The sequence below is a fragment of the Oncorhynchus nerka genome, linkage group LG8 (assembly GCF_034236695.1).
Source record: "Oncorhynchus nerka isolate Pitt River linkage group LG8, Oner_Uvic_2.0, whole genome shotgun sequence".
Lineage (NCBI taxonomy): Eukaryota > Metazoa > Chordata > Actinopteri > Salmoniformes > Salmonidae > Oncorhynchus > Oncorhynchus nerka.
The window spans coordinates 25,088,647-25,112,914 of NC_088403.1; the positions used below are offsets into that span (position 1 = coordinate 25,088,647).

At 46.7% G+C, this 24,268-nt stretch overlaps 2 protein-coding genes and 1 pseudogene across 2 annotated transcripts; 2 read left to right on the plus strand and 1 right to left on the minus strand.

Moving 5' to 3' along the window:
• Positions 1 to 850: 850 nt before the first annotated feature.
• Positions 851 to 5,249, minus strand: LOC115133003 (small ribosomal subunit protein uS9). The gene is made up of 6 exons (XM_029665791.2): positions 5,197 to 5,249; positions 5,057 to 5,108; positions 4,241 to 4,342; positions 1,446 to 1,542; positions 1,263 to 1,310; positions 851 to 1,037 (listed from the first exon to the last, which is right to left on the minus strand). Exons 2-6 carry the CDS (start codon positions 5,102 to 5,104, stop codon positions 892 to 894), a joined length of 441 nt encoding a protein of 146 aa, XP_029521651.1. The 5' UTR covers positions 5,105 to 5,108; positions 5,197 to 5,249; the 3' UTR covers positions 851 to 891.
• A 400-nt stretch (positions 5,250 to 5,649) lies between these two features.
• Positions 5,650 to 20,387, plus strand: LOC115133002 (nectin-1-like). Its single transcript, XM_029665789.2, has 8 exons — positions 5,650 to 6,019; positions 16,626 to 16,737; positions 16,844 to 17,191; positions 17,349 to 17,663; positions 17,767 to 17,875; positions 17,969 to 18,105; positions 18,812 to 18,932; positions 19,841 to 20,387. Exons 2-8 carry the CDS (start codon positions 16,671 to 16,673, stop codon positions 19,863 to 19,865), a joined length of 1,122 nt encoding a protein of 373 aa, XP_029521649.1. The 5' UTR covers positions 5,650 to 6,019; positions 16,626 to 16,670; the 3' UTR covers positions 19,866 to 20,387.
• Positions 20,388 to 22,871: 2,484 nt separating this feature from the next.
• On the plus strand, positions 22,872 to 23,877 carry LOC115133700 (troponin T, cardiac muscle isoforms-like; annotated as a pseudogene).
• Positions 23,878 to 24,268: the final 391 nt, after the last annotated feature.

Sequence of the window (24,268 nt, forward strand, 5' to 3'; positions counted from 1 at the left end):
GGCAACAGCCGAACACATGGTTTTCACCGGTATAATGCTCTTTGACATTGAAAGGAACAATTCCAATAAAATTTAAAATTTGTATTATTTTGGAGTGAGAATTCCAAGACTTCACTGAAATACACAATGCATAAACAGATGTGAAAAGGCCCTAAACTGAAAGGATCACTCATGGGCCACTAAGTATTCATTTGTGATGACAGGAAGACACTTGCAGTGATGCTCATGGTGCCCCATGGCAGATGTGGGAAGAGACTACTGGTGATGCTGAAGTTCATTCTTTGGGTTTATTTGGTGGCTGTAGTTCTGAAAAGCCATTTAATAACAGTTGTAGCAAAAGAAAATACAGCCCAGGTACTCAATGAGGAGCAACAATCTAGGGCTGCAAAGCCAAATTATTATCTGAATGGTGCTCTGCAAAGATGTAAAGGAGAGAATCTGAAGCAAGCATAACATACACCTGTTATAATGCTTATTCATTTTAAAACCCAGGTCTAGTCTAGCAATTAATTGAACGTATTAGGGTGAAACTCAGAGGATAGCGCTTAAGTATTAAAAGGTAGACTGAAAATGGCATTGTCACGAGCAGCACCGCAGATATTGAGCGAGATAGCACTTATAGGTCACCATCTGCACAGGTTCGCTTCATGTCGTTCAGTGTGGTTGCCACGGGACCAAAACAGCTGAGAAGCCTCATGCTTCACTCTTTAGTTGTGGAAATTTACCCCATATGCAGTTTACTTTCTGCATCTACGTCCTATCGCAGTCTACCTTAACACTTCCCAAAGTAGTGCTTGATGGTCATTAATGAAAATTTTCATCAAGCAAGTTTAAAGAAACATGCCAGAAATATTTTCTTCCTCAACTTTATTACATGAAAATGTAGAGAGGTTAACGGTAAGACTTCTGGTAGCGGGCACGGGCTCCTGGTCCACCGAACTTCTTGGACTCGCAGCGACGAGGGTCGGCAACCAGCAGGGTCCTGTCGTACTGGATCAAGATGTCCTTGATCTCCTTCTTGGAGGCCTCATCCACATCTGGAGAGAAAGAAACATGTCAGATTAGTTATTGTGAACCATTTTCTTGACCAAATGGAAACACAGAAATCATGCACCCGCCATCATCCAAAAAAGAGAAACCCAACATAGCAATATTGCTTCCTGCAAAAATGTGTCCAAAATAACACTCAATTTATCAGCAGAGGCAATATTCCATTGAAAACAAGATACAGCATTTGATTTTACAGTAAAATTGACACTCACATTTCTGGTAGTATGCGACCAGGGCTTTGGAGATGGACTGACGGATAGCTGCAAGGAGAAGACGGCACAGCGTAAGACAAACAGACATATTCAGTAAAGTACAGTTATTTCAAATCAACACATCAGTTTCTACTGAGATGATCTGTCTAAGTAGAGCAGCTTCCAGTTGTAAAAACAAGTCACCGTAGATCTGTGCGACATGTCCACCACCCTTCACTCGGACTCGGATGTCAACTCCAGCAAAACGCTCCTTGCCCAGCAGCAGCACTGGCTCCAGAAGCTACAACAGAGAGGAACTTTGTCAAGGACGCACACAATGTCTATACATCCTGCAGACACATTCAGCTAAATGTCTGGACACAACCAGACATTTAGCTGAATGAAGACCCATGTTAAATTTGGGCTTAGTAAACCAACAGCAGCTCTGTAAGAAGCCACGTTGCACATGCATGAAATAGTTAGTGACTGATTCCCAGGGGACAGATTGGAATTTACCAGAGGGGGGCTGGTCCAACCCAAGGTGTCAAAATGCACAACCCTCCTCAACAAAATGTCTTTCCTCACATGACCCTCCACTTGTACAGTCAAATAAATGGAACTGCCACTTCACCATGCTTTTGTGGCACAGCCGATGCCAGAAGTTTGGGGGTTCACCGACAAGCTCACCCTCCCTGCCTGTTTCATTACAATACGATCAGAGCCAGCTACAGACAATCAGCTAGGGGTAATCAGATGTACCATTTTGAAGCCATATTTATAATTATATAAAATACATTGCCTTCGGAAAGTATTCAGACCCCTTGACCTTTTCCACATTTTGTTGTTACAGCCTTATTCTAAAACAGATTAAAATTCTCAGCAATCTAGACACGATCCCACAATGACAAAGCAAATTTCTTCAGCATTGAAGATAGCAAAGAACACAGTGGCCTCCATCATTAAATGGAAGATGTTTGGAACCACCCAGACTTTCTAGAGCTGGCCGCCCAGCCAAACTTAGCAGTCAGGGGGAAGGGCCTTGATTAGGGAGGTGACCAAGAACCCAATAATCACTGACAGATCGGAGAACAATCCAGAAGGACAACCATTTCTGCATTGCTCCACCAATCAGGCATTTATGGTAGTGGCAAGAAGGAAGCCACTTCAGAAAAAGGCACATGACAGCCCGCTTGGGAGTTTGCAAAAAGGGCACCTGAAGACTCAGACCATGAGAAATATTCTCTGGTCTGATGAAACCAAGATATAACTCTTTGGCCTGAATGCAAAGCTTAACATCTGGAGGAAACCCGGCACCACCCCTATGGCGAAGCATGGTGGTGGCAGCATCATGCCGTGGGGATGTTTTTCAACGACAGGGACTGAGAGACTAGTCAGGTTCGAGGCAAAGATGGCTGAGGACCTCAGACAGGGGTGAAGGTTCACCTTCCAACAGGACAACAACCCTAAGCACACAGCCAAGAGAACACAGGAGTGGCTTCGGGACAAGTCTCTGAATGTCCTTGAGTGGCCCAGATAGAGTCCGGACTTGAACCCGATTGATAATCTCTGCAGAGACCCGAATATAGCTGTGCAGCAAAACTCCCCATCTAACCTGACAGAGCTTGAGAGGATCTGCAGAGAATGGAAGAAACTCCAAATACAGGTGTGCCAAGCTTGTAGTGTCATACCCAACTCAATGCTGCCAAAGGTGCTTCAACAAATGACTGAATAAAGGGTCTGAATATTTATTTAAGTGTAATTTACCATTTTTTATTTTATAAATTAGCAACCATTTCTAAATGTTTTTGCTTTGTCATTATGCCGTAGTGTGTAGATTGAGGGGAAAAAACCAATTCAACCATTTTTAGAATAAGTCTAACGTAACAAAGGGATCTGAATACTTTCCAAAGGCACTGTATATGCTACACATTTTCTACCAACAGGTTTCTGTGCCAATGCACCACAACCAATATACAAAGCATACCGACTTTGGGCACGCCAATATCATGGTTAACTTTCAACACCCCATTAAAGACTGCCAATCTCGGCAAATAGAAGAAACATCCCTCCCTACGATAAAATGCTTAACATCCAGAAGAGTATGGGGGAGGGTTAAGTACAATGCTTGTTTGGCAGCTTATTGATGTGCAGGCATAATCAAAGTGACACTGCACTAGCGCACTAGCTATGTTTCCATCCAACATATGTGAATATTATAAAATTGTAATAAAAACAATATGCCATTTCAGAGTTTCCGTTAGGAAAATGTGTAGCCAGACAACATACCAGGGAAGATTTTAATTTGCCGGACACCCAAATGCATTCAGATCTGACCTGGCACGGCCAGCGCCCTCAATAAACCAGGGATATTGGCCAAATGAGAAACAAATGACAAAAACACCAATTCCTTGTGCTTTAATGTGTAGCATACGAAAAACTTTACACCCTATTTTTTTGTAACGTTTTAAGGTTACTTTCACAGTTCAGTTATCAGATTTGAGCACTAAAATGTATCAGGGCATTACACGCATAGGCCTATATATAGGCTTAGGTGTCATATAGGACTAATCCCAGAGATAGATATGCCGGTGGCGTGCTACGACACTGGCACGCATTTCTTTATGAAAGAAGGCTACTGCATCTACAGATAGATGCAAAAGCTTATTCGTTATTTTTTTAAATCAGAATATTTTTAAAATAATTATTCAATTATAGGTGTAGGCCCGACAGTGTTCCTCGCATCAAGTTCACCTGTCGGAGTCAGTTGGCGCGCCCTTCATATCATAAGCCCACAGTAGCCAAAGCATAATAATAGCTACACCATACCTTTACAAACATTTATACACTTTATTAGGGTAATATCAAAAATCAAGCCCTTATTTGTAAGGAAGATATGAGCAGAAGAGCAAATGTAACGCACTACTCTCCCCTGTTCAAAACAACAAAAAATAAATCCCTTATTTTGGACAACAGTAAATTGCAATCTGTACTGGACTCACCTTGTACTGGAGAGTGGCTGGCTCAATCATCTCCAGGGGTCTGCCGTTCACCTTGATGAGGCCATTCCCCCTCTTGCAGTGAGCAACAGCGGTGGCTGTTTTCTGCAAAGAGATACTGTAATGTTCACTTCCATTTGCTTGGTTTTAGCTAATTACATGTGCACTTTTCTAGGAAGCATGGGTGGCTAAAAACAGACGGTCCATAACGTTAAACATTCCCCCCACACACAAATGCTATTCAGGTGATTGCTGATCAACACTATTATTATAATCAACACTAGTTAGCCAGCCAATGTCTTAACCAAACACTGAGGTACATCATGAGGGATGAGTGGACCAAGTCATGGCAACTCGCTAGCTACAGTACAATGATTAGTTTAAAATTATGTAACCCCCCCCCCCCCCCCCCCAAGCACTCTAGTTAACAAATGCAGTGTTGTGGCATAATAAATCAGCGAACTAACTTTTTTTTTTTTTACTCACTACACCAAACAATTGGCGTTGATGTAGCTGGACAACATGCTTTCCGGCATAAAATTAGCTAATTGGTTGACGTAGCTAGCAGGCCGCAACATTTGTAGCCATTCATATCAATATGCCACTGGCTGCAATCAAGGCACATGTGGACGTTTAACAATAAAGTTGTCAAATCGACGGTCACTTATATTTCCAAATGTAATGGATACTTTTTTGGTGGACAAATACACATTTCTGGCTTGTCTGGCTAACATGGTTGAGCTAGCTAACGTCACCTAGCCGGATAGCGTTAGTTCTTTGGCTCAACACACGTGGAATAAAGTCAGATAGTTTACTCACTTTGCGTCCGAAAACCTGGACCGATTGCAGAGGACCTTTGGCCGGCATGTTTCTGAAACAATTAATCACAATGATTACCTTCAAAAATAATTAATAGATCATATTTTTGCATTTGTAGCTGGGCTCAAGGGGGAACATACCCTCTTCAGCTTTAGTGCCGTACGAAAAGACCGAACGGGGGTTTCAAACACCGAAAATCAGGGGCAGTAGCACGACAGTTTATGGCTTTGCAATGCATTTACGACAATTGCAGGCAGAGAGGAAGAGCCGATAATATGTTTTGAAACTTGTGCACAATTCATTTTTATTTTGTAGCAACAAAATGTATCACGTATTTTGGAAACTTAAGCAAATTATTTGTATTTGACATGTTTAATACATTTTGTCATAATGTAAATTATTTGAACCATGGATTTAAATGTTGTCAAAATGTAATTCATGGCCCAAATAGTTTACATTATGACTGAATTAAACATGGTCTGTGATTTTTTTAAATTAAATAAATATGACTGCAATATATTTCTGTCCAGAAGAGGTCACTGTACGAACACGTTTTTCGGAGGACGAAACAAAGCAACGGTGGATGAACTCTTTGGTTTCCAATTTACCCTCGCCTAATGCCATTGGGGGAATCGCGAGTTGTCCAAATGATTAGCCAATCATGGGAAGTTTGCAACGTAAGCCCCGCAGCCCTCGTCTTTAGTCGCCTTTGTGATCGTACAATTATCTTCAAGCTGGATCCTAAAACTCCCCATAATTCTATTCGCTACGATTGTAGGTCCGCTAACAAACTACGGGTGGCTGAAAACACAATAATCGGCAAGTGTCTTCTTAATTTGAGGGCTGAGGGGATAGGGTGTGTCTTAAGTGTTTGGACCGCAATCCTGTTCGCGATGATTGTACATCCGCTAAGTCAGCCAAAACGTAAAACCGACATCAACATAAAGAAGTAAACATACAAGTGTAAGTAAAAACGAATGTTAATCATTTAGAAATTGTGCTAGTAATGCACGATGGCACAAACACGTATCATAAGAGTTTGGTTAGCTTTTTGAAACTATCTAGCACATACAACTTTCCCTGACATCACACTTGTACATAGTAATGTTCGATTTACCTGATATTGTCGGATGGCTAGCATGCGTCGTCTTCTAGCCAAGATATGAAATGCAATCATAAATGACTGTAGCGCATATAAAGCACACACACCACAGCTCCAGGTGGGTTCCATATTTCTCTCTCCGTGACCGCCGATAACTTAAACACATTTGTCTACAAATACAGAGTTGCCAATGTTTTTGCAACTGATACAAACAGCCATCGTTAAGTATAACCTCAGCAGCAGGGTCTGTAGACAGTGGTTCAACCTCAGTAGCAGGGCCTGTAGACAGTGGTTCAACCTCAGCAGCAGGGTCTGTAGACAGTGGTTCATCCTCAGCAGCAGGGTCTGTAGACAGTGGTTCATCCTCAGCAGCAGGGTCTGTAGACAGTGGTTCATCCTCAGCAGCAGGGTCTGTAGACAGTGGTTCAACCTCAGCAGCAGGGTCTGTAGACAGTGGTTCATCCTCAGCAGCAGGGTCTGTAGACAGTGGTTCAACCTCAGCAGCAGGGTCTGTAGACAGTGGTTCATCCTCAGCAGCAGGGTCTGTAGACAGTGGTTCATCCTCAGCAGCAGGGTCTGTAGACAGTGGTTCAACCTCAGCAGCAGGGTCTGTAGACAGTGGTTCATCCTCAGCAGCAGGGTCTGTAGACAGTGGTTCAACCTCAGCAGCAGGGCCTGTAGACAGTGGTTCATCCTCAGCAGCAGGGTCTGTAGACAGTGGTTCAACCTCAGTAGCAGGGCCTGTAGACAGTGGTTCAACCTCAGCAGCAGGGTCTGTAGACAGTGGTTCATCCTCAGCAGCAGGGTCTGTAGACAGTGGTTCATCCTCAGCAGCAGGGTCTGTAGACAGTGGTTCATCCTCAGCAGCAGGGTCTGTAGACAGTGGTTCATCCTCAGCAGCAGGGTCTGTAGACAGTGGTTCAACCTCAGCAGCAGGGTCTGTAGACAGTGGTTCATCCTCAGCAGCAGGGTCTGTAGACAGTGGTTCAACCTCAGCAGCAGGGCCTGTAGACAGTGGTTCATCCTCAGCAGCAGGGTCTGTAGACAGTGGTTCAACCTCAGTAGCAGGGCCTGTAGACAGTGGTTCAACCTCAGCAGCAGGGTCTGTAGACAGTGGTTCATCCTCAGCAGCAGGGTCTGTCAGACAGTGGTTCATCCTCAGCAGCAGGGTCTGTAGACAGTGGTTCATCCTCAGCAGCAGGGTCTGTAGACAGTGGTTCATCCTCAGCAGCAGGGTCTGTAGACAGTGGTTCAACCTCAGCAGCAGGGTCTGTAGACAGTGGTTCATCCTCAGCAGCAGGGTCTGTAGACAGTGGTTCAACCTCAGCAGCAGGGCCTGTAGACAGTGGTTCATCCTCAGCAGCAGGGTCTGTAGACAGTGGTTCAACCTCAGTAGCAGGGCCTGTAGACAGTGGTTCAACCTCAGCAGCAGGGTCTGTAGACAGTGGTTCATCCTCAGCAGCAGGGTCTGTAGACAGTGGTTCAACCTCAGCAGCAGGGCCTGTAGACAGTGGTTCATCCTCAGCAGCAGGGTCTGTAGACAGTGGTTCAACCTCAGTAGCAGGGTCTGTAGACAGTGGTTCATCCTCAGCAGCAGGGTCTGTAGACAGTGGTTCAACCTCAGTAGCAGGGCCTGTAGACAGTGGTTCAACCTCAGCAGCAGGGTCTGTAGACAGTGGTTCAACCTCAGTAGCAGGGCCTGTAGACAGTGGTTCAACCTCAGTAGCAGGGTCTGTAGACAGTGGTTCATCCTCAGCAGCAGGGTCTGTAGACAGTGGTTCATCCTCAGCAGCAGGGCCTGTAGACAGTGGTTCAACCTCAGTAGCAGGGTCTGTAGACAGTGGTTCATCCTCAGCAGCAGGGTCTGTAGACAGTGGTTCAACCTCAGTAGCAGGGCCTGTAGACAGTGGTTCAACCTCAGCAGCAGGGTCTGTAGACAGTGGTTCAACCTCAGTAGCAGGGCCTGTAGACAGTGGTTCAACCTCAGTAGCAGGGTCTGTAGACAGTGGTTCATCCTCAGCAGCAGGGTCTGTAGACAGTGGTTCATCCTCAGCAGCAGGGTCTGTAGACAGTGGTTCAACCTCAGTAGCAGGGCCTGTAGACAGTGGTTCAACCTCAGCAGCAGGGCCTGTAGACAGTGGTTCAACCTCAGCAGCAGGGTCTGTAGACAGTGGTTCATCCTCAGCAGCAGGATCTGTAGACAGTGGTTCAACCTCAGCAGCAGGGCCTGTAGACAGTGGTTCAACCTCAGCAGCAGGGTCTGTAGACAGTGGTTCAACCTCAGCAGCAGGGCCTGTAGACAGTGGTTCATCCTCAGCAGCAGGGTCTGTAGACAGTGGTTCATCCTCAGCAGCAGGGCCTGTAGACAGTGGTTCATCCTCAGCAGCAGGGTCTGTAGACAGTGGTTCATCCTCAGCAGCAGGGCCTGTAGACAGTGGTTCAACCTCAGCAGCAGGGTCTGTAGACAGTGGTTCATCCTCAGGCAGCAGGGTCTGTAGACAGTGGTTCAACCTCAGTAGCAGGGTCTGTAGACAGTGGTTCATCCTCAGCAGCAGGGTCTGTAGACAGTGGTTCATCCTCAGTAGCAGGGCCTGTAGACAGTGGTTCAACCTCAGCAGCAGGGCCTGTAGACAGTGGTTCAACCTCAGCAGCAGGGCCTGTAGACAGTGGTTCAACCTCAGTAGCAGGGCCTGTAGACAGTGGTTCAACCTCAGTAGCAGGGCCTGTAGACAGTGGTTAAACCTCAGTAGCAGGGCCTGTAGACAGTGGTTCAACCTCAGTAGCAGGGCCTGTAGACAGTGGTTCAACCTCAGTAGCAGGGCCTGTAGACAGTGGTTCAACCTCAGTAGCAGGGCCTGTAGACAGTGGTTCAACCTCAGCAGCAGGGCCTGTAGACAGTGGTTCATCCTCAGCAGCAGGGTCTGTAGACATTGGTTCATCCTCAGCAGCAGGGCCTGTAGACAGTGGTTCAACCTCAGCAGCAGGGTCTGTAGACAGTGGTTCAACCTCAGCAGCAGGGTCTGTAGACAGTGGTTCATCCTCAGCAGCAGGGTCTGTAGACAGTGGTTCATCCTCAGCAGCAGGGCCTGTAGACAGTGGTTCAACCTCAGCAGCAGGGTCTGTAGACAGTGGTTCATCCTCAGCAGCAGGGTCTGTAGACAGTGGTTCAACCTCAGTAGCAGGGCCTGTAGACAGTGGTTCATCCTCAGCAGCAGGGTCTGTAGACAGTGGTTCAACCTCAGTAGCAGGGCCTGTAGACAGTAATTCATCCTCAGCAGCAGGGCCTGTAGACAGTGGTTCAACCTCAGCAGCAGGGTCTGTAGACAGTGGTTCAACCTCAGCAGCAGGGTCTGTAGACAGTGGTTCATCCTCAGCAGCAGGGTCTGTAGACAGTGGTTCAACCTCAGCAGCAGGGTCTGTAGACAGTGGTTCATCCTCAGCAGCAGGGTCTGTAGACAGTGGTTCATCCTCAGCAGCAGGGTCTGTAGACAGTGATTCATCCTCAGCAGCAGGATCTGTAGACAGTGGTTCATCCTCAGCAGCAGGGTCTGTAGACAGTGGTTCATCCTCAGCAGCAGAGTCTGTAGACAGTGGTTCATCCTCAGTAGCAGGGCCTGTAGACAGTGGTTCATCCTCAGTAGCAGGGCCTGTAGACAGTGGTTCAACCTCAGCAGCAGGGCCTGTAGACAGTGGTTCAACCTCAGTAGCAGGGCCTGTAGACAGTGGTTCAACCTCAGCAGCAGGGTCTGTAGACAGTGGTTCATCCTCAGCAGCAGGGTCTGTAGACAGTGGTTCATCCTCAGCAGCAGAGTCTGTAGACAGTGGTTCATCCTCAGTAGCAGGGCCTGTAGACAGTGGTTCATCCTCAGCAGCAGAGTCTGTAGACAGTGGTTCATCCTCAGTAGCAGGGCCTGTAGACAGTGGTTCATCCTCTAGCAGGGCCTGTAGACAGTGGTTCATCCTCAGTAGCAGGGCCTGTAGACAGTGGTTCAACCAGGGCCTGTAGACAGTGGTTCAACCTCAGTAGCAGGGCCTGTAGACAGTGGTTCAACCTCAGCAGCAGGGCCTGTAGACAGTGGTTCATCCTCAGCAGCAGGGTCTGTAGACAGTGGTTCATCCTCAGCAGCAGGGCCTGTAGACAGTGGTTCATCCTCAGCAGCAGGGCCAGTGGTAGACAGTGGTTCAACCTCAGCAGCAGGGTCTGTAGACAGTGGTTCAATCAGTAGCAGGGCCCTCAGTAGCAGGGCCAGACAGGGCCTCAGTAGCAGGGCCTGTAGACAGTGGTTCAACCTTAGCAGGGCCTGTAGACAGTGGTTCAACCTCAGCAGGGCCTGTAGACAGTGGTTCATCCTCAGCAGCAGGGTCTGTAGACAGTGGTTCAACCTCAGCAGCAGGGTCTGTAGACAGTGGTTCATCCTCAGCAGCAGGGTCTGTAGACAGTGGTTCATCCTCAGTAGCAGGGCCTGTAGACAGTGGTTCAGCATCCTCAGCAGCAGGGTCTGTAGACAGTGGTTCATCCTCAGTAGCAGGGTCTGTAGACAGTGGTTCAACCTCAGCAGCAGGGTCTGTAGACAGTGGTAGCAGGGCCTGTAGACAGTGGTTCAACCTCAGCAGCAGGGTCTGTAGCAGTGGTTCATCCTCAGTAGCAGGGTCTGTAGACAGTGGTTCATCCTCAGCAGCAGGGTCTGTAGCAGTGGTTCATCCTCAGCAGGGCCTGTAGACAGTGGTTCAACCTCAGCAGCAGGGCCTGTAGACAGTGGTTCATCCCTCAGTGGTAGCAGGGTTCTGTAGACAGTGGTTCATCCTCAGCAGCAGGGCCTGTAGACAGTGGTTCATCCTCAGCAGCAGGGTCTGTAGACAGTGGTTCATCCTCAGGGCCTGTAGACAGGCAGCAGGGTCTGTAGACTCAGGCAGCCTCAGTAGCAGGGTCTGTAGACAGTGGTTCATCCTCAGCAGCAGGGTCTGTAGACAGTGGTTCATCCTCAGCAGCAGGGCCTGTAGACAGTGGTTCAACCTCAGCAGCAGGGCCTGTAGACAGTGGTTCAACCTCAGCAGCAGGGCCTGTAGACAGTGGTTCAACCTCAGTAGCAGGGCCTGTAGACAGTGGTTCAACCTCAGTAGCAGGGCCTGTAGACAGTGGTTCAACCTCAGCAGCAGGGCCTGTAGACAGTGGTTCAACCTCAGCAGCAGGGCCTGTAGACAGTGGTTCAACCTCAGCAGCAGGGCCTGTAGACAGTGGTTCATCCTCTGTAGACAGTGGTTCATCCTCAGCAGCAGGGTCTGTAGACAGTGGTTCAACCTCACCTCAGCAGCAGGGCTGTAGACAGTGGTTCAACCTCAGCAGCAGGGTCTGTAGACAGTGGTTCATCCTCAGCAGCAGGGTCTGTAGACAGTGGTTCAACCTCAGCAGCAGGGTCTGTAGACAGTGGTTCATCCTCAGCAGCAGGGTCTGTAGACAGTGGTTCATCCTCAGCAGCAGGGCCTGTAGACAGTGGTTCAACCTCAGTAGCAGGGCCTTCAGTGGTTCAACCTCAGCAGCAGGGTCTGTAGACAGTGGTTCAACCTCAGCAGCAGGGCCTGTAGACAGTGGTTCATCCTCAGCAGCAGGGTCTGTAGACAGTGGTTCAACCTCAGCAGCAGGGTCTGTAGACAGTGGTTCATCCTCAGCAGCAGGGTCTGTAGACAGTGGTTCAACCTCAGCAGCAGGGTCTGTAGACAGTGGTTCATCCTCAGCAGCAGGGTCTGTAGAGGGTCTGTAGACAGTGGTTCATCCTCAGCAGCAGGGTCTGTAGACAGTGGTTCATCCTGCAGGGTCTTCAGTGGTTCCTCAGCAGCAGGGTCTGTAGACAGTGGTTCATCCTCAGCAGCAGGGTCTGTAGACAGTGGTTCATCCTCAGCAGCAGAGTCTGTAGACAGTGGTTCATCCTCAGTAGCAGGTGCCTGTAGACAGTGGTTCATCCTCAGTAGCAGGGCCTGTAGACAGTGGTTCATCCTCAGTAGCAGGGCCTGTAGACAGTGGTTCATCCTCAGCAGCAGGGTCTGTAGACAGTGGTTCATCCTCAGCAGCAGGGCCTGTAGACAGTGGTTCATCCTCAGCAGCAGGGTCTGTAGACAGTGGTTCATCCTCAGCAGCAGGGCCTGTAGACAGTGGTTCAACCTCAGCAGCAGGGTCTGTAGACAGTGGTTCATCCTCAGGCAGCAGGGTCTGTAGACAGTGGTTCAACCTCAGTAGCAGGGTCTGTAGACAGTGGTTCATCCTCAGCAGCAGGGTCTGTAGACAGTGGTTCATCCTCAGTAGCAGGGCCTGTAGACAGTGGTTCAACCTCAGCAGCAGGGCCTGTAGACAGTGGTTCAACCTCAGCAGCAGGGCCTGTAGACAGTGGTTCAACCTCAGTAGCAGGGCCTGTAGACAGTGGTTCAACCTCAGTAGCAGGGCCTGTAGACAGTGGTTCAACCTCAGTAGCAGGGCCTGTAGACAGTGGTTCAACCTCAGCAGCAGGGCCTGTAGACAGTGGTTCAACCTCAGCAGCAGGGCCTGTAGACAGTGGTTCATCCTCAGCAGCAGGGTCTGTAGACAGTGGTTCATCCTCAGCAGCAGGGCCTGTAGACAGTGGTTCAACCTCAGCAGCAGGGTCTGTAGACAGTGGTTCAACCTCAGCAGCAGGGTCTGTAGACAGTGGTTCATCCTCAGCAGCAGGGTCTGTAGACAGTGGTTCATCCTCAGCAGCAGGGCCTGTAGACAGTGGTTCAACCTCAGCAGCAGGGTCTGTAGACAGTGGTTCATCCTCAGCAGCAGGGTCTGTAGACAGTGGTTCAACCTCAGCAGCAGGGTCTGTAGACAGTGGTTCATCCTCAGCAGCAGGGCCTGTAGACAGTGGTTCATCCTCAGCAGCAGGGTCTGTAGACAGTGGTTCAACCTCAGCAGCAGGGTCTGTAGACAGTGGTTCATCCTCAGCAGCAGGGTCTGTAGACAGTGGTTCATCCTCAGCAGCAGGGTCTGTAGACAGTGGTTCATCCTCAGCAGCAGGGTCTGTAGACAGTGGTTCATCCTCAGCAGCAGGGTCTGTAGACAGTGGTTCATCCTCAGCAGCAGGGTCTGTAGACAGTGGTTCATCCTCAGCAGCAGGATCTGTAGACAGTGGTTCATCCTCAGCAGCAGGGTCTGTAGACAGTGGTTCATCCTCAGCAGCAGGGTCTGTAGACAGTGGTTCATCCTCAGTAGCAGGGCCTGTAGACAGTGGTTCAACCTCAGCAGCAGGGCCTGTAGACAGTGGTTCAACCTCAGTAGCAGGGCCTGTAGACAGTGGTTCAACCTCAGCAGCAGGGTCTGTAGACAGTGGTTCATCCTCAGCAGCAGGGTCTGTAGACAGTGGTTCATCCTCAGCAGCAGAGTCTGTAGACAGTGGTTCATCCTCAGTAGCAGGGCCTGTAGACAGTGGTTCATCCTCAGCAGCAGAGTCTGTAGACAGTGGTTCATCCTCAGTAGCAGGGCCTGTAGACAGTGGTTCATCCTCAGTAGCAGGGCCTGTAGACAGTGGTTCATCCTCAGTAGCAGGGCCTGTAGACAGTGGTTCATCCTCAGTAGCAGGGCCTGTAGACAGTGGTTCAACCTCAGCAGCAGGGCCTGTAGACAGTGGTTCAACCTCAGTAGCAGGGCCTGTAGACAGTGGTTCAACCTCAGCAGCAGGGCCTGTAGACAGTGGTTCAACCTCAGCAGCAGGGTCTGTAGACAGTGGTTCATCCTCAGGCAGCAGGGTCTGTAGACAGTGGTTCAACCTCAGTAGCAGGGTCTGTAGACGGTGGTTCATCCTCAGCAGCAGGGTCTGTAGACAGTGGTTCATCCTCAGCAGCAGGGCCTGTAGACAGTGGTTCAACCTCAGCAGCAGGGCCTGTAGACAGTGGTTCAACCTCAGTAGCAGGGCCTGTAGACAGTGGTTAAACCTCAGTAGCAGGGCCTGTAGACAGTGGTTCAACCTCAGTAGCAGGTCCTGTAGACAGTGGTTCAACCTCAGCAGCAGGGCCTGTAGACAGTGGTTCATCCTCAGCAGCAGGGTCTGTAGACAGTGGTTCAACCTCAGTAGCAGGGCCTGTAGACAGTGGTTCATCCTGAGCAGCAGGGTCTGTAGACAGTGGTTCAACCTCAGTAGCAGGGTCTGTAGACAGTGGTTCATCCTCAGCAGCAGGGTCTGTAGACAGTGTTTCATCCTCAGCAGCAGGGCCTGTAGACAGTGGTTCAACCTGAGCAGCAGGGTCTGTAGACAGTGGTTCAACCTCAGCAGCAGGGTCTGTAGACAGTGGTTCATCCTCAGCAGCAGGGTCTGTAGACAGTGGTTCATCCTCAGCAGCAGGGTCTGTAGACAGTGATTCATCCTCAGCAGCAGGATCTGTAGACAGTGGTTCATCCTCAGCAGCAGGGTCTGTAGACAGTGGTTCATCCTCAGCAGCAGAGTCTGTAGACAGTGGTTCATCCTCAGTAGCAGGGCCTGTAGACAGTGGTTCATCCTCAGTAGCAGGGCCTGTAGACAGTGGTTCATCCTCAGTAGCAGGGCCTGTAGACAGTGGTTCATCCTCAGTAGCAGGGCCTGTAGACAGTGGTTCAACCTCAGCAGCAGGGCCTGTAGACAGTGGTTCAACCTCAGTAGCAGGGCCTGTAGACAGTGGTTCAACCTCAGCAGCAGGGTCTGTAGACAGTGGTTCTTCCTCAGTAGCAGGATTTGGTGGGGATGCTGCTACAGGAATTTCTGATGGAGAGCACATGGGCATTAGTTTACACACGTGATTCACAGCATTTCTAGTGGTGGAACATCCCACATACACACCCAGTAATAACAAAACCATCATTGTTACCTACAATATGGAAACTTAAATCTTTGCAAAAGGGAAATTATTTGTTGTTTATGTTATGCAGGGATGCACACATAAACACATGTGCGTGTACCCCCCCCTCCCCGACACACACACACACACACATGTGCTCACAAACACACCTGAAGAATCCTGCGGCTGAGGAGGTTGATGGCTCCTCATCCTGGCCAGCGCCAGAGGGTGCTCCAAAATATTTCAGAAGTGCCCCTGAACATGCATTGAAATACAATATATGAGTCTGACACCCGAAATACATTTGTTGCACAATTAAATATACATGTCATTATACACAATTTATCAAACCTTCAGAATAAGAACCAAATAAATCATATGACCTCCTTGGCTAATTCTAGGCATAAGACACTCCAAAAGACTCAATATTTCACAAAAGATACAAAATATCAGCATAATATAGATGTCTTTTAAGTTAGCCTACAACATTGTAAATTCTCCTTACTGAGCTCAGGACCTAGTCAATACAATCACAGAAAACCTTTATGATGTCTCCTTAATGAAAGTTACCAAATCAATAATGTGCTAGTTAGGTTGTAATCGTTTTGCTGCAGGCTCCACACATTATCATGATGAAACTGTGTGAAATGATATCCAATGTTATGGAAGCTAGTTGGACAGGAAACGGAATATTGTCGCCCTACGTGTAATAGCATAGCAAGCAACATAGGCTAACGAACATAAGTATTATACTAGCCTACTTCATTACATGCATAATATTATACTCATAAAGAGATGACATAGCTGCATACCTTTATCTTTTGCGCGTTTCTCTTCTTCTTTCCTCTTTCCTAAACTGGGCACCTGATGGCTTAGACCTCTTCTTATCCATTTGTGTTGATTTGGCCCTCGAGCATCAATACATTACCCATCCCCCAACACTGTCAACCAAGAGTCAAGACGAAACCAGTTCACCTTGGTGGTGTGCAGGCTGGTTTTATATTTCACACACACCTGAAAAAAATGCAACAATATGTCCGTGAAACTATATGGTCACAATATTATGAAGGAATTCTGGTTTATTTGGTAGCATTTCGTAGTGTGACCGATTTTATTATTTATTTAAAAATAAAAATAAATCTTCTTCTAATTGCATTAGTACTGTACAAAGTTAGAGGTGTGCTATTTGATAGATTCCCCCGCTCCCCCTACCTCGGGCTTCCTGTGGGGAGACCTGAGGTCAACCTACCCACCCCATTTGTAGCCCAGTAGGCCTGGCGAACTTGTTTGTGTGTGCAGATTAATATATTTGTTTGATTAAAATGTTTACATGCTTTGCAAGAAGAACGATTTCCCTAATAATCCTGTTTACATGGACACATCTGAAATCGGGCGACCTGGTGGGACTTTGATAAATGCTGAAAATCATCTGCAATCAACATAAAGATTCTATCACAGCGACTATGTTCTTTTTGGGAAGGTTATTTAATTCTGAGTTTGGACATAAAGTTTGAATATGAAAACAATTCCTACGATGCATTAAGTTTTTCAGAACTGATTTCATTCGCGCAAAAGAGGCTACATCTCAGGCTCGTTTCATTCTAATTGTGCTTATTCATAGGTCTAAACTGTGTGTCCCCCTCCCCCCAGGTTAGAAAGTTTACTTGAAGTCGTCATACACAAGATCGCATACCAATGAAAAATCAAACATATTTCTGGGTTCTGGTGGACCTCTGTCTCATGCTGACTGAGACTGGAGTTGGTGAGTGTAGGAGCGATGCAAAGCAAACCCATAACATTTGTTCTCCACAATATCAAGAAGAGTCTGAGAATTTGCTCTCTTATGCATCCTGCTAATATTCCTTTAGGTATCAGAGTCATCTCTTACAATGGCCGCCCAACAGTGACTCAGGGACAACACGCAGACTTGACCTGTGAGCTCATGGAGACAAACGAGGAGCTCATCCAGATCTCATGGCAGAAGAGTACCAGGGGTTACCGTGCCAACCACAACTTCTTCCTCATCACCCCTAGCCAGGGTCCATCACATGTCAAGGGGCGGGGGGACAGGGTGGGCTTCATTGGGAACACCACTGCGCTGGTGGGCTCTATACGACTGGGGGATGTGTCCCTGACTGATGAGGGCGTCTACACCTGCATCTTCACTGTGTTCCCCAGTGGGCCATACCAGGCAGAGATCCACCTCAATGTCCAAAGTAAGAGGTTATTTAGCATGTATTTCCCCAATGTAATGAATCGTTTGATACAATTATGTTAGCGGTGCTCCTTTACCTGCTATCCAAGGGTTAGGTTTTAAAGTATACAAAGACATTCATATTAAGTCAATGTGTTTATTGTGCTTTTCCCCAATAGTTCCTCCTGTGATTTCGGTTGCTGTGGATACTCCACCCGTGGTTGCTGAGGGGCAGGAGAGCATCTTGGCCACATGCACAGCGGCCAACGCCAAGCCCCCTGCAGATGTACGGTGGAGCACGGCCAGTGCAAGGCAACCACTGAGTCTGACAACCTCAACCAACACTACACTGAACCCAGACGCCACCGCCACGGTGAGGGTCCACCTGAAGGGAGAGCCCTCCAGGGTCATGCACCAACAGGAGGTTCAGTGCCTGGTGAACCACACCACTCTGAGCCAGCAGAAGGTCGTTCCCTACGAGATAGATATACACTGTGAGTATTCTGAATGACAACAGCCGCAGTGTTTCTACTCCTTATTAGACACAACAGTAACAGCACATAAATAATGTGGTACAACTTTATGCCTATTCTATAGATCCTCCAAATTCGGTCAAAATCATCATTAATGAGCGCGCACCCCAGGCACCGGCGTTTCAGTGTTTAGTAGACGCCAACCCCCCTCCGTCAGAGTTCACATGGAAGAGGTCAGTTGTTCACCATATTTCATTTCCCCCAACCCATTTTCTAAGGATCAGTGTCTACATCTATGTTTTGCTATGCGTCTACACTTGTCTTAGACTGAATAGTCCAAACCTCAGTGAGACTGGGGGCTTGTTGGAGTTAGTGAAGGTGGGCCCTGACTTCAGTGGTCTGTACAGCTGTGAGGTGTCCAACCCATACGGCGCAGCATCTGGTTTCCTATATGTGCATAAAGGTAATGGCGTGTGTAACTTAGCCGTCTTGACATTTCATTAATTTATTTGAAGCATACATTCTGCAAAATTTGAACATACACTGACCGTACAAAACATTAGGAACACCTCCCTAATATTGAGTTGCACCCCCTTTTGCCCTCAGAACAGCCTCAATTCGTCAGGGCATGATGGACTCTACAAGGTGTCGAAAGCGTTCCACACGGATGCTGGCCCATGTTGACTCCAATGCTTCCCACAGTTGTGTCAAGTTGGCTGGATGTCCTTTGGGTGGTGGACCATTCTTAGCGTACATGGGAAACTGTTGAGCGTGAAAAACCCAGCAACGTTGCAATTCTTGACACTAAAACCGGTGCGCCTGGCACCTACTACCGTATTCCGTTTTTAAAGGTATGTTGTGTTGCCCATTCACCCTCTGAATGGCAGACCTGCACAATCCATGTTCCAATTGTCTCAAGGCTTAAAAATCCATCTTTAACCTGTCTCCTTTCTTTAATCTACACTGATTTAAGTGACCTCAATAAGGGATCATAGCTTTCACCTGGTTAGTCTGTCATGGAAAGAGTAGGTGTTCCTAATGTTTTGTTCACTCAGTTTATATCTCCAGCTCTGTTTTCAACACAAAGTTATGTTCCATTATTATTACTTATAATATTTAAGAAAAGGTAGATTGTTGGAAAGTGAGGGTTCTGTTTTTACTATTTGCAGTTGATCAGCGCTCCATTGTACCAGTAGCCTTGTGGGTTTTCCTCCCCATACTCCTCCTCTTCCTCTGCATTGTAACTGTATCTCTCTGGCTGTTGTTTTCCAGAGGACCACTGAGAGGGAGGTAACCTTGTATAACTTCAGGACAAACCGTGCACACACACCTTTATTGACAAGTATCATTATGTTCTGCTGCTTTGTCTAAAATTATATTTACAGTGCCTTCAGAAAGTATTACTTCTTGACTTGTTCCACATTTAGTTGTTACAGCCTGAATTCAAAATGGATTCAATTTAGATTCAAAACATCAGAAATGGAATATCCCTTTTGAGCTGGTTATTAATTACACTTTGGATGGTGTATCAATACAACCAGTCCTCTTGCTCAGTTGTGCACCGGGGCCTCCCACTCCTCTTTCTATTCTGGTTAGAGCCAGTTTGCACTGTTCTGTGAAGGGAGTAGTACACAGCGTTGTACGAGATCTTCAGTTTCTTGACAATTTCTCGCATGGAATAAGCCTTCATTTCTCAGAACAAGAGAGGACTGACGAGTTTCACAACAAATTAGTTTCTGGCCCTTTTGATCCTGTAGTCGAACCCACAAATGCTGATGCTCCAGATACTCAACTAGTCTAAAGAAGGCCAGTTTTATTGCTTCTTTAATCAGAACAACAGTTTTCAGCTGTGCTAACATAATTACAGAAGGGTTTTGTAATGAACTTGGATTAGCTAACACAACCTGCCATTGGAACACAGGAGTGATGGTTGCTAATAATGGGCCTCTGTACACCTATGTAGATATTCCATCAAAAATCTGTTGTTTCCAGCTACAATAGTCATTTACAACATTAACAATGTCCACACTGTATTTCTGATCAATTTGACGTTATTTTAATGGACAAACATTTTTTTGAACGGTAGTGTAAATTTAATCCATTTTTGAATTCAGGCTGTAACACAAAGTCATTTATAATAATAAGGAATAAGTCAAGGGGTATGAATACTTTCTGAAGGAATGATGTGTCCTTTGCAGAGCCATGGCACTGTTTTTTTTGTAGTGGAGAGGCCAACCAAAACCCAGGAAGGGTAAGCCGTAAAGAACTGCAGGATTCTCCAGCGTGTGAGTCTGTTGAGGTTGAGAAACAGAAAGGTGTGGTTTGATAAGGATTGTGTTGATTGGGTAACACGAGGGGTTTCTCGATGTTAGAAACAGGGTCATGTTTTGTTTTTGTGCTCTTGCCTTTAAAAAAAAAAAAAAAATGTTGACATGTTCTAACGAGCATCTAAACCGTTTAGAATTCCACACTACTGTACACAAGTGTGAAGATGATTTCTATGGGGATTTATACGTTTTTGTCATGGTCTTGACTGTTTATGTAAAAATGTTCAGACACAGTTTTGTTACGAGTTTGTAATGGTAAAACTGTACCTCGACATACGAGATTGTATTAGGCGTAAGAGTGTACAGCATTAATCGTTTGAATCATAAAAATTCCTCAAACAAGTTTAAATATCACTGTAATTTTGTAGACCTCTTATGTCATACAGTATTGTGTTGGAATGTAGCAGTTACTTTTGTATAAAATAGCTACATGGTTTGACCATTTGAGGGCACCGTTTTCCTTCATTCCTAGTGCAAAGTATTTTTTGGGGTTGACCTGTTGGAAGTGTGTTTAGTATACTATATTCTGTATGTGCCTGTGGTCTGACAGATCTATGCAACTATCTTAAATGGGATCTATTTAAAACACAAGCTCAAAAAAAAAACACTTGTTTTTTCATCTCAATATTTAATTAGAGGCTAACAAAGAACTACTCTGGAATGCCTTACAAAAGAGAGGATAATAATCTGTTTTAAAGACTATTTTAATAGAAATAATACTGTAACACATAACTAAACAATACTGTAAATGAAAAGACACATTTCACTAGTCTTAATACTAGAGAGGGGAGGCAGTAGTGTGGCTATTTATAGTCCTGGTCAATTGTACTTCTCCTTGCTCCTATTGATGGACACAGGTGTCCCTTGCCATCAGTGACCAAAAGTCTTCATTTTAAACCAGACCACCACCTGCTACTTATAATTGACCAATCAGCAGGGTTGAAGTTTGGTCATTTTTTTTCTTTGGGTTGGAGGGTTCCTCTTTTGCTCACTCAATTGGAAAATAGTTAGGTAATGGAGGACTGGGGGCGTTCCCCTAGAAATTAAAGAGCTTTAGTCCACAAACGTTTGAAATGTTCTCTCAACCCATTTAAACTGACATCTGTGTTGCACCGGATGCTTGTTCTGATGCTATTACTATTTTAATGAGGCTCTGCACTGGCCTTAATAATACTGTGACTCTTAGTTGTGGGTACTGGCTGGCAATCTTCAGGGGTGAGTCTCAGGCTGTGGAGTGCAGGGACACTTTCAAAATCCTTCTATTGTCTGTCCCCAAATCCTAGCCCTTAGTCCAAGGCCTGTACTCTGCCATTTTGCTGTTGCCTTTTGAGGAAAAGGCTACATATTCACGAAGATGATCAATCTTCCACGGCACAGTGGTTTATTGGAATTCTCAGTGTTCATAGGGGACACCCGTGGACAACGCACAGCACCTGTCAATTATCCCATACTAAAACCACATTTGTCCTTTCGCACTCCTAACTCAAGGGCTGGATATTTAAGTGCTGACCACTGTATTCTATTGTTGCCATCAGTGCCCAAGAAGTAAACATTGAAAAAGCTATCCACTCGACCCTGAAAGCTGGAGTCTATCTATTGCAAGAATGTTTGAATTACATTCCGAAGTGGAGACGAGGCAGTGTTCAGAAATAGTTCTCGTTGGAAGTTGTGTTTTTAGGGCCCATCTTTCTTGGACGGGTGTTTATTGTCAGCACTCCAGGATGATCAGTTGAAAGCTTGTGCTCAAATAGTATTTACTATGGTAGGGTCGTCTTTGGCTGGCAAACTGGAAGAGGTTTTATTATTATTATTTTTTTTACAAAGTGCAACATGAAAATGGAACAGTGGGTTAGCATTTCTTCATAGTTTCTTTGTTATTTAGGGGAAATTGATACTAATTTGAGGTGTCAATTAGCAAAGTGAACCTATTTCAAATAGTTGTAGGAAGGACAACTATTGAAAAGATTATACACACACAGCTTTGGTGTTCTTGCAAAGGGTACTTTATATATTGTAATGACATGCTTTGCTCTTGGATGCGCTCAGCGGTAAGCTCTGTAAGTCGCAGTGGAAAAACGAGGCCTCTAGATGAATGTGCTTCAGTCAAGATGAGGTGGTTATGACGTAATGGCATAAGTGAGGTGATCGCAATTACGTTGTCTGGTGTTCACATTCTAACAATGAAGTGCTACTTTAACTGGCAACAAGCCTTTTCAATGGTCTATCTTTGGTGCATGACCCATATATGTGCTTGATATATCACTCTATGTGGAATATAAGAGACCATTCATTATATAGTTATTGATATAGTGACCATTCATTGTATGGTTATTGATATATAGACTGTTCATTATATAGTTATTGATATAGTGAGCATTCATTTGTTTTATTTTTACAGGTGTACTTACCATATACTCTGTCTCTCTTTTTCTCCCTCTTGATGACCAAGTGCATAAATAACCGCATAGTATATGAGTAAGAACTTCTCTTGACCCCGACAAAAACCATGCTGTGACTGTGACGTATACATTCGATTGCGGGCTCGAAGGAGAGCACAGGTTTGAGTGGCACCTGAGTGCATCTGTTGTGCGTCTGAAATAGGGCACTCCGATTGTCCTTAGAAAGGAATGATGGGGAGAGTCTGGGGTCGGGGTTCAGGAGAGGGGGCAGACTTGTTGAAGGAGAAAATAGACTCCATTCCATCTGTCTGAACATCTCTGCTAGACCGTGGGGTTTGGATACATATTCAGGATAAAGCTTTAAAAGAGCCCAAGCAGCCACGCCTGAAAGTTCACTTCACTTCCCCTCTTGACTGTTGGGACACAAGTTGGTCTCTGTGTGTGTGTCTCCGCTGGTCTTTCTTACTTGACTTCTTGACTGTCTCAGAGGCAGGCTTAACATCATGTCTGACACAGAGGATATTGTGGAGGAGGAAGAAGTAGAGGAGGCACCTGAGGTGGAAGAGGAGCCTGAAGAAGAGCAGCAGGAGGAGGGAGGATAAGGAAGATGAGGAGGACGAGGTAGATGAGGAGGAGAGGGAACATGTTGAGGGGGAGACCAAGCCACGGACCAAGTACATTACCAACATCGCTCCTCCCAAGCTGCCCGACGGTTGATGACCGAGTTGATGACCTCCACCGCAAGAGGCTGGAGAAGGACTTCAATGACCTGCAGAGCCTGATCGAGATGCACTTCTCCAGCCGCCAGAAAGAGGAGGAAGAGCTGGTGGCCCTCCGCAGCCGCATCAAGCGCCGCTGTGCCGAGCAGAACATTGAGCGCCAGGCCCGTCTTGCTGAGGTGCGGACCCGCCGGAAAGAGGAGGCCGAGTTCCTCAACGAGGAGGATGCCAGGAAGAAGAACGTCTTCTCCAATAAGGCGTTCGGCGGCTACATACAGAAGGGGGACGTGAAGAAGGGCAAGAAGCTGACGGGGCGCAAGAAGAAGACCAAGGCTCTGTTGGAACGCCGCAAGCCCCTCAACATCGACCACCTCAACCAGGAGAGGCTGGCGGAGAAGTCCCGCGAGCTCTGGCAGTGGCTGCGCCAGCTACACGCTGAGCAGTTTGACCTGGCCGAGAAGCTGAAGAGGCAGAAGTACGACGTGAACGTGCTGCGGAACCGCGTCAGCGACCACCAGAGGGGCTCCAAGGCGACCAAGGCGACCCGCGGGGCGAAGAAGTTACGTTAGTCACACAGCAACAACCCCGACATGATCAGATTAGCCTAGCTGTCTTTGGGCCGTTTTAGGTACATCCACCTGCTTCTGCTTGATCGTATTTCCTGAGGATTGGGTATAGGCCTGCTTGTTTGTTTGTTTGCGGGTTTCTACAGTATACCGTTAGCTAAGCAGGTCTATAACTGATCAGCCTACATAATGTATTTACAGGTTTTGCACAGGCTGTAATTTTCTTTGGGGACTGTAGTTGTCTGATGTAAACATTTTAATATGGTTCACAAGGTATATGGTTCCTGATATCGTATTCACAGATCAAGCTAATTGTTTGAATGCTGTTAACACAGTTTTGATTTGATCATTCTAATAAAATGTGTGAATGTTGGGTGCAGTTTTGGTCGTTATTATACCTAAGCAGTCTTTGTAGCTGGTTAGTTAAATTCCTCTCTTTCTACTGTGAGGGTTACTGAACCAGTCAAATGCAAGCCAAAGGATAATATACTACATTGCTAAATGTTTTTTTTTTACACATTAACATACACGTCATGAATGTTTATTTGTTTGTCTTGGTCCATTTCTGAGGGTGGAAACGTGTCTCGTGCCTGACAGGTCTGGCACACATGGAAC

Coding starts and splice junctions, on each gene's coding strand:
- LOC115133003 (XM_029665791.2), bottom strand. CDS start 5,104: ATGCCGGCCAAAGGTCCTCTGCAATCGGTCCAGGTTTTCGGACGCAAA. Junction 4,343..5,056: donor TCCAGGTTTTCGGACGCAAA/GTGAGTAAACTA, acceptor ATCTCTTTGCAG/AAAACAGCCACCGCTGTTGC. Junction 1,311..1,445: donor ACATGTCGCACAGATCTACG/GTGACTTGTTTT, acceptor TTCTCCTTGCAG/CTATCCGTCAGTCCATCTCC.
- LOC115133002 (XM_029665789.2), top strand. CDS start 16,671: ATGAAAAATCAAACATATTTCTGGGTTCTGGTGGACCTCTGTCTCATG. Junction 16,738..16,843: donor GCTGACTGAGACTGGAGTTG/GTGAGTGTAGGA, acceptor ATATTCCTTTAG/GTATCAGAGTCATCTCTTAC. Junction 17,664..17,766: donor CTACGAGATAGATATACACT/GTGAGTATTCTG, acceptor CCTATTCTATAG/ATCCTCCAAATTCGGTCAAA.